This window comes from Staurois parvus, unplaced genomic scaffold (genome assembly GCF_062004578.1).
Source record: "Staurois parvus isolate SC_StPar_1 unplaced genomic scaffold, SC_StPar_1.0 ptg000136l, whole genome shotgun sequence".
NCBI classification, from domain to species: domain Eukaryota; kingdom Metazoa; phylum Chordata; class Amphibia; order Anura; family Ranidae; genus Staurois; species Staurois parvus.
In genome coordinates, this window is record NW_028317932.1 from 15,575,047 (window position 1) to 15,584,042 (window position 8,996).

The following is an 8,996-nucleotide window of genomic DNA, read 5'->3' on the forward strand; positions in this document are numbered from 1 at the left end:
CAAAATAAAGTCTTTGACAGCATCTATATGATCTTAAATAACCCCAATAGTGATGTAGTGTTCTTATTTAGTATTTTTCCCATACGTGATTGATACTCCTTCCTCCAACTGTTACCCCTTTTTACTTGAAAACACCTTATAACAAATTCCACCAACAAAGTTGCTCCAATACACAGCCTCTTATTTCATCCTCCCCTTCATAAGAGATGTACCCTCCCCAGAAAATATATAGTGTGATATCCTCAATACCTCTATAAATAAAAATACCTCTATCCACAATGAAAAAAATGGTTTGCCTATAGTTATTATACAGGATTTATACAGCATCAACAGTGTACGCAGCACTTTACAAAATGATACTTCTACTTAGTTACAAAGCTAGAGGGATTGTCCAGCAGTTTCAGAAGTCTCCTTGCTTCACAATCACAACTTCTTTCTTGGTTCCTTCTGCCCAGCTTTGAAATTTGGCATAAATGTAGGCTCAGGCAAACAAGAAATTCTGCATTCACTTCATATTGTTTTGCAAAGTTGTAATTAGTATCATGATGTGTGCTGAGGTTTCTTTTCAGACAACATTGTAATATTTGTACACATCTTGTGTACTTTGCAGAACCAAAAGCCAAGTAGATTATACGGTTAGTCATTGGGGCAGATTCACTAAAACTGGAATGTACAAAATCTGGTGCAGCTCTGCATAGAAACCAATCAGCTTCCAGGTTTTGTCAAAGCTTAATCAAAGTTAGAAGCTGATTGATTATCATGCACCAGTTTTAGTATATCTCCCTCCTTTCTCCAGTCATTTTATTGCACTATAGGTCTTCAGCATCATGTGTAGAACAGCATGCAAATCTTATTGGGGGCATATGTACGGCTGGGGGTATGATTATAATAATGTTATTTACTCAGCAGTGTCCAACATTCTATCAGCCAGCTCTCTCCACTTATAGTGCATCAACTAGGTTTCCCCCCCCCCCATGTGCTGGCTTTTATGGTCTCTAAATATCAAGCTCTTTTGTGCTTAACAACTGAGCTAGGGTAATGTACTACAGACTTTGCTTGTTTTCCATGGAATATGCAAGAGCTTTCTCCAGCACCACACTTCAAAAGGAATCCTTTTGTCTAGTTCTTCTTCATGGTCCAACTTTCACAGACATAGGCCGCTTTGGAGGACATAATATTGTGAACCAATCTGCAGTTGGTTTCTAGGCTAGTATCCTTCCTTTTTCATATATTACAATATTGGCATATCCATTTCTTACAGTGGTCATGCTATTGTTCTTTTTGATGTTCAAGGAGGCCAAACCACAGGCTCTTTTAATCACCTTTCAGGCCATCTTCAGTTTCTGAGGGGAGAGTTGTCATCAGCCAGTAGATTAATGGTCCCTCCTCCGATTGTGTAAGTACCATCTTCTTCCTGATCATTTCCACAGGTTGAGAAAGGGGGGAAAATGCAACCTTACCCTATTCTCCTCTGGAACCTGAGCTATAGCACAAACATCTGACACATGTGATGGTCAAACCCTTGACTGGAGAGTTATTTGAGACAAACTGTCCAGTTTATTCTTGATAGGTCTCCTTTAGTTGTGAGCCCCAAAATGTATTATAAGGATCGTTTTATAAAATTCTATATTGCAGTGGTAACAGTAAAGTTTTTTTTGACAAGTACTAAACACCCAGTCTCTCTACATTGTCAGAGTGGTAACAAAGTTAATGACAGTCTTCCTAAATAGCAGATGTCCTGGAATGTTTATTAAATTTGTGACAAGTGAAAACATGTCGAGACGCTTTCTTGGAATCCTTAATAAATCAATGCCCATCCCTCAGCTTCTTGGATAATACCCACACACGGTTATGTTAAAGTGTCCACTTTAACACAGCTACATAGTTGTAACCTTTCATACCCAGCAACATTTGTAACTGCTCCTTTTGTGCTGGACAGTTGGAAAGAATGAACAGACATGTGTATGAATTATTAGCAGTTACGTTGTCCTCATGATACCCTCAAAAAAGGTTAGAATTAAAGTGAAAGTTGAAAACTTAACTGGGGAAAAAAAAAAACAAAAAAAAAAAAAAACACCCCACACACCACACTTCCAGCGACAAATGTTTAGTGAATAGAATATTTATGTTAATCTGATTTTTCACAATACAATCTGATCCTCAGAGTGACATCTTACAGCCAAATTCATTTCACCATTATTTTTCATTCAATAACTTTACTACATTCACTGGCTGATGAGACACAATCTAAAATATGGACAAATAAAAATATAAATTGTAAAAAGTATCTCATCACACTGGTTCCCTCCTTGAAATAAATAAGGCATCAAATTCAGCAATTAACAAGAACTTGCACTTTTAAGATATGCTATCAAGTCTTTCCTCTCTGCCGCCTTCTTGATTCCAGCAAAGATCATTTTTGTGCCAGGGATGTATTTCTTAGGATTTTCCAAGTATTCATTAAGGGTCTCCTCAGTCCAGATAATACCTGCAAGGAGATGGAGGAAGAGCAATCATGCATTTTACAAAAGACATACAGCCAGCACTAAGCTACAGTTCTGTAGCCTGAACAGGACTTTCTAGTGATCTCAAAATTAGCAGTTTTTAGGCCATGCTTACAGAATGCAATATTTCCAGGCAAAGATGGGTTATATGTTGTCCTTATATGCCAAACAATTATGTAATACTGTATTAGGCCATTTTGTGATTTACAAAAAACAACATAACAGAGCCAGGTAGGTGAAACCATTTCCTATTAAAGGTTTATTGTAACAAATCCCCATCACCTACCCTGTTAAACTGGCAGTCAAGAGGAAGGGTCAGCCGCACACCAGAGGATAGATGACAATAGTGTGTATTTATTGAGCCGTAGGACACACAAAACACTAAGACATAAATACAGGTCCTGTGTTCATGCCCTAGTATTTATTGATCCATAGGGGACACAAAACACTAGGACATGAACAAAGGACCTGTATTTATGTCTTAGTGTTGTGTGTCCTATGGATCAATAAATACACACTATCGTCATCTATCCTCTGGTGTGCGGCTAACCCTTCTTCCTATTGCATAGTGTGTGGTGGCGAGCCAGAGCCTGTACCTGTTTGATCTGGATTGTTTGCCAGTTTAAATCCAAAGAACAAAAAAGGTATACCGCTTAGGCAGTCACCTTGTGTGATATGGCAGATTTGACAAGTAAAAGAGTAAACCTATTTCAGATACAGTTCAAAATGCATTAACCTTTCAGACCAGCATCTTTCCTTTGAGTGATAAGATGTGCTGATGATCTGGAATTGGATGTATTCTGACAAGCTTGTACATATGTTGGTCTGTGAGTATATCACCTATTTTATTAATACAGGATACCATAGGATAATGCACTAGGCTGGTATGCCCTCTGTTTTATGGTTGCAGCGTATCTAGACTACCCCAGTCTTTAGAGGGCAGCAAAGTGTGCATGTCTGATGTCTATGGGATCCAAGTGTGGAATAAAAACCACACAATGGCCTACAGCATCTGAGAACCACTTTCAAATACAGGAGGTTTACGTTTGGCAGAGATTGTACCCATAATCCACCGACTGTTTGTAATGCTTTGTGGGTTCTAAAAAAACATGCTTTTACTTTTCATTATTGTGGGTGAATTTCTAAAAAGGTGTACTATGCCTTAAAGCAGAGCTAAAAACTTTGCTTTCCTTCATTAGGCCCTGTCCATTGCTGGCATTTTCTTCTGGATGCCAGTCTTTGGCCAGCGTGGTCTCTGTGTGCTAGGAAGAATTACATCATCCCACAACGGCCAATGAAGATGGCCAAAGACTAGCATACAGCAGAAAATGCCAGCAAGGGAGGGGGGACCACTGAAGAAAAGCCAATCATATGCAGCACAGCTTATATGTCTAGCAGGACAGCAAGTAGTTTGTGACAACAGAACTTTAGTTAAGCTTTAGGTGAAACTCAAGCCAACAAACATGATTCACTTTTATCATTTCCTCAAAACTGATTACTTAATTACTTGAAGTCTTTCCAATGTAAACCAGTGCACATCAGAAAGCAAAGTGAACATGGCCAGATGGTGAGCCAATCATACTCTCTCAAGTATTCTATTATAAAGGATTTATATAGCGCCAACAGTTTGCTCAGTGCTTTACAATATAACGGGAGACAATACAAGAGGGATTTGAGGGCCCTGCTCCTTGGAGCTTACAATATAGGAGGGAGGGGCTAGTGGTACAAAAAAGTAGTAACTGCGGGGGATGGACTGGTTGGAAGAGTAGAAGATTCCAGTATTAGCTGAGGGCAGGATAGGCTTCCCTGAAGAAATAGGTTTTCAGATATCGCCTAAAAAAGTGAGCAGAGTAGGCGATAGTCTGATAAATTGTGTTAGAGAGTTCCAGAGGATGGGGGAAGTCCTGGAGACGAGCATGGGAGGAGACAAGGGAGCTAGAGAGTAGGAGGTTGTGCAAGGAGCAGAGAGTACGGTTTGGGTGATATTTATAGACAAGATCGGTGATGTAATTTGGGGCAGAGTTATAAATGGCTTTATACGTTATGGTTAGCGTTTTGAATTTTATCCGTTGGGCAACGGGAAGCCAGTGGAGGGACTGCCAGATACAGAATGTTAGTAAGGTGGATGAGTCTGGCAGCAGAATTCATGATAGACTGAAGAGGGAATAGCCTGCGATGAGGTAGGCCAATGAGGAGGGAGTTACAATAGTCAAGGCGAGATATAACAAGTGAGTGAATAAGTTGCTTAGTGGTTTCCGAGGTTAGGAAAGGTCATATCTTGGAGATGTTGTAGGTGAAGTCTACACAATTTGGACAGCGATTGGATTTGGGGCTGAAAGGACAGATGGGAGTCTAGGATTACACCTAGTACCCTGGCATGAGGGGAGGGACTGATGATTGTGTTATTGATCTTGATGGAGAAGTCAGGGGAGGGGGCACAAGCTGGAGGGAATACTAAGAGCTCAGTTTTGGAAAGATTGAGTTTGAGGAAGTGGAGTGATATCCATGCCGATATGTCACTTAGTTTAGTAATGCGAGGAGACTGAAGGGGTGAGGTGAGGGGTAGAAAGATAGATTTGTGTGTCATCAGCATAGAGATGGTACTTAAAGCCATGGGAGTTTATCAAGTGACCAAGGGAGGAGGTGTAGATGGAGAAGAGAAGGGGTCCAAGGACAGAACCTTGAGGGACCCCTAAAGAGGAGGCAGCGTTATAGGTAACACTGAAGGAGTGCTGTGATAGGTAGGAGGAGAACCAGGAGCAGAGTCTGAGGCCAAGAGAGTGGAGTTTTGAGGAGGAGGGGAAGGTCAACTGTATCAAAAGCTGCAGAGAGGTCAAGTAGTAAGAGTATGGAGTAGTGTCCATTGGTTTTAGCAGTTAGTAGATCATTAGTGAGTTTTAGTAGGACAGTTTCAGTGCAGAGAGTGAAAACCAGACTGTAAAGGGTCAAGAAGGTTGTTGTCGGTGAGGTGGGAGCTCAGGCGATTGTAGACTAGGCGTTCTAAGAGTGTAGAGGTAAATGGCAGCAGGGAGATGGGTCTTAAGTTGTTCAGGTTGGTGGGGTCCAGGGAGGGCTTTTTAAGTATAGGAGTGATGTGCGCATGCTTTAGAGGGGAGGGGGAAGGCACCAGTAGAGAGGGAACGATTGAAGATGTGAGTGAGGGAGCATAGGATGGAAGAAGAGGGTGACCATAGTAGTTGAGGGGGACAGGATCCAGGGGGCAGGTAGCGAGACGGGCTTCTGAGAAAAGCTTAGTGACCTCTTAGGTAGTAGCAAGATCAAAAGAGGAAAGTGTTGAGGAAGGTTTAGTATAATTTTAGATAACCCTCATCCCACCAGGTACCAAAAAAGGTGAGAAGGCAGCAGAATGGAAGGAATAGAGGCTATAAATGGTGGTGGCTAGAATTTGGTTAATTAACATGGCTGGACTATGTAAACACTTTGGAAGTATAAAAGTGTACATATGCATAACTGTTTACTTGCTTGAATAGCATTCTTCTACATTTAACAAAATTACAGGCTGCATTAACAGGACCCAAACGGACACACACCAGCATAGGAGGTGTATATACCAGTCACCCATTTATCTTACATTTACTTAGTCCAGAACATGATTTAGCTGCAGTGTTAGCACAGTTGCTGCCTGACTTCACACTTGGAAGGTGGGAGACACTGTGTGAGGGTTTTTAGAGCCGTGGGCATGCTGGAAACCAGCTGGTTGAGGTACACAGATCCTGTTCATAAGGAATCCCTAGAAACAAGTCACAAATGCTTCCACTTACCCTTGTTTTTGTTTGCATCAGTATAAGAGAAGCCGTCGGCTTGACCGGTTTTGCGGCCAAAGAAACCATACAGGTTAGGTCCGACCTTGTTCTTGCCTCCTTTTTCACAGACATGGCACTGAGAGCACTTTTGGACAAAGATCTTCTTTCCCTTCTCTGGGTCTCCCATGGCTATGATCTAAGGTAATACATTTCAGTAAGAATAAATCATGCAAAGCGTGTGTAAACTCCAGCATTATGGATATTGTATTTGCTCCTTTTTGCTTTGTTACATATACTATTCAAGAGTGTTAATATATAGCTGAGGGAAAAAAAGCTGTACCTCCTACAAGTAATCTTGATAACCTCCTGTGATGTCTGCCTCTGGACTAATACTAGTTGGCACTGCTAAGTCCACAGACTACAAAACAACAACCTCCTGTTATGGAGAAGGAAAGGAGGTGGTTCCAACACAATTCCTATCTTGAGGTGACAACGCAGCTCAGTACAGAAGTCACCCAAGTACAGGGGGTTAATGGCAGAATTACCAGGCTAAAATAAAGGAAAAGTGAAAATAGAAACGAATGCAGCCATTGCATCTAAGGAAGGGTAAGCTGCAATATCAATTCTTATTCCTGGGTTTAGACTTTTTGTAGTAGCTGGCAAATATTTCAATAAAGATTGTTTTGTCTGTGTGGCCCCACTGTAGAGATTTCGCTCACTTCCTGTCTATTACAGCAAGACAGGAAATCACAGTAACACCAGGCATACAAGCCTGGCAGAGGTACCAACCACTACTTGATACCTTTTGCCTTATGTCCCTGGAAGGGGGGGGGTTAGATGTAAATCTACACCAGTCTATAGTGCAAGGGTCTGCCTGACTGGGTACAGACAGACTGGATAGATAGGGAGATTACTCAAACTACATAGTGTTGGTACTTCTAAAAGAAGATTGTAACATGTATTGTGACACTAAAGCTGGCCATAGTTCAAATCTTGGCCGGTTCATCTATGGACATGCTGATTGTGCTCAAGTCAATCTATGAAAGTCAAGTTTTTATTTCCTATGATAGAGAGGTTTTATATAATTTGACTATATATATATATATATATATATATATATATATATATATATATATATATATATATATATCTCTCTCTATCTATCTTTATTTTACATTCAATACATGCAAAAAGTTATTGAAGTCAAATATATCTAAAAAAAAAACCACTACTATTTAGATTTAACCTCTAACATTTTGTATTGAATGTAAAAGAATTTAAAACACAGAATATAACTGGATACTAATTTATAGGTAAAGTTGATCCAGGGAATATCCAATTGCCTCTCGGGGGATCAGAAGGAATTTTTTTCCCTGCAGGAGCAAATTGGATCATGCTTTGCTGGGGTTTTTCCCCTCCTTTGGATCAATTGTGGGTATAGGATTAAACTTTTTTTTTTTTTTAATGGTTGAACTGGATGGACTTTTGTCTTTTTTCAGCCAGACTATGTAAAATGTTAAAATTTTGTATATTTTATTTTTTCCGCTCCTTTCCCTAAATAATAAAAAGGTGCAAATACAAAAAAAAATTATAAAAATAGTATATATTTAACACCCAAGACTTGACATCAATTTTTCACATTAAACAAAAAAAGTTTTTAATTAATTTATATTCATTAAATACAAAAATGTTACAGAGGTCAAATATCTATCCCTCCCCCATTCCTTCCTCTCCAGATGGAAGAGGTGACCTATAGAGAATGGCGGCCTTCCCTCCCTCGGCCTATATGAAGGCCCCCGTGACCTTCTCAGGGGTCATCAGTAACAGGGAGCTCCTATAGACTGGTTATAATGGGGGAGATCCATCGTCTGATCAGACCTCATAATTCCCATCCACACAGCTGATATCAATGAGTGGGACGGAAGCCGGCACTGCTGTGATATGAATGAGAAGAGTCCAATCCCCGGCTCTATACCCAGCCACCACTCCGTCCCCACACACGTCCTCTACCCCCGGGGGATGGAGCCCAGATCCGGCTCACAGTGCACCCCATGGAAGGCCTTGCCGGTGATGAGAACAGCGCGGCATGTGCCGGCTCCGGCTGACACAAGGTCACCCCAGCACAGGTGAAACGCTTCTAATATGTACAGTGAGAACGGAGAGGAGTCTCTATGGAGAGGAGCCCCCGGCCGCCATAGCTTACCGCACCCTCTATGGACTTCCACCAAGACGATGTACACCGCAGCCAACCACGAACTATCTCCTCCCAAGGACACGCTGTACCAACCCTTTGTAACCGGTGTTTATGCAACCAGACTTACGTACTGCGTGCTACGTTTACAATCCCCGCCCCCAGTATTGCCAACCACCCAATCGCCTCCACTCCCCTTCTCTTTTCATTGGTCCGCTCCACCGTAACCATACTAGGCTGAACAAACGGAGGAAGAGGCGTTCCCAGGAATTACGGAAGCCCGCAGGCGCCGACCCGTGACGTAAGAAAGGGCAGAGAGGTGGGTCTTTCTAAGAAGCCGCTGATAAGAATGTTACGTGACTGGAGATAGTGCGCATGCGTACTGTGATGAGCTCATTTTTAGGGAAAGATGGTTTGGGGCATTAGAAGACGTATCAGAGATCGGTGTGCTTCTAGTTGACGTTTGGTGTTATAGAAATGTGTAACAATCTAAGTGTCACGCTTCACCAATATACATTGCTATACAATAAAATAAAA

At 41.4% G+C, this 8,996-nt stretch overlaps 1 protein-coding gene across 2 annotated transcripts; it reads right to left on the reverse strand.

Annotated features, from left to right (window-relative positions):
• Positions 1 to 2,106: 2,106 nt before the first annotated feature.
• Positions 2,107 to 8,630, reverse strand: CYCS (cytochrome c, somatic). 2 transcript variants are annotated; one of them, XM_089673213.1, is made up of 3 exons: positions 8,472 to 8,630; positions 6,287 to 6,464; positions 2,107 to 2,488 (listed from the first exon to the last, which is right to left on the reverse strand). In XM_089673213.1, the coding sequence occupies exons 2-3, from the start codon at positions 6,453 to 6,455 to the stop codon at positions 2,340 to 2,342; spliced, it is 318 nt and encodes a 105-aa protein (XP_089529339.1). In that variant the 5' UTR covers positions 6,456 to 6,464; positions 8,472 to 8,630; the 3' UTR covers positions 2,107 to 2,339. The 2 variants fall into 2 exon arrangements, with proteins under 2 accessions (XP_089529339.1, XP_089529340.1); XM_089673214.1 differs by having other exon boundaries at positions 8,477 to 8,625.
• Between the last annotated feature and the right edge of the window lie 366 nt (positions 8,631 to 8,996).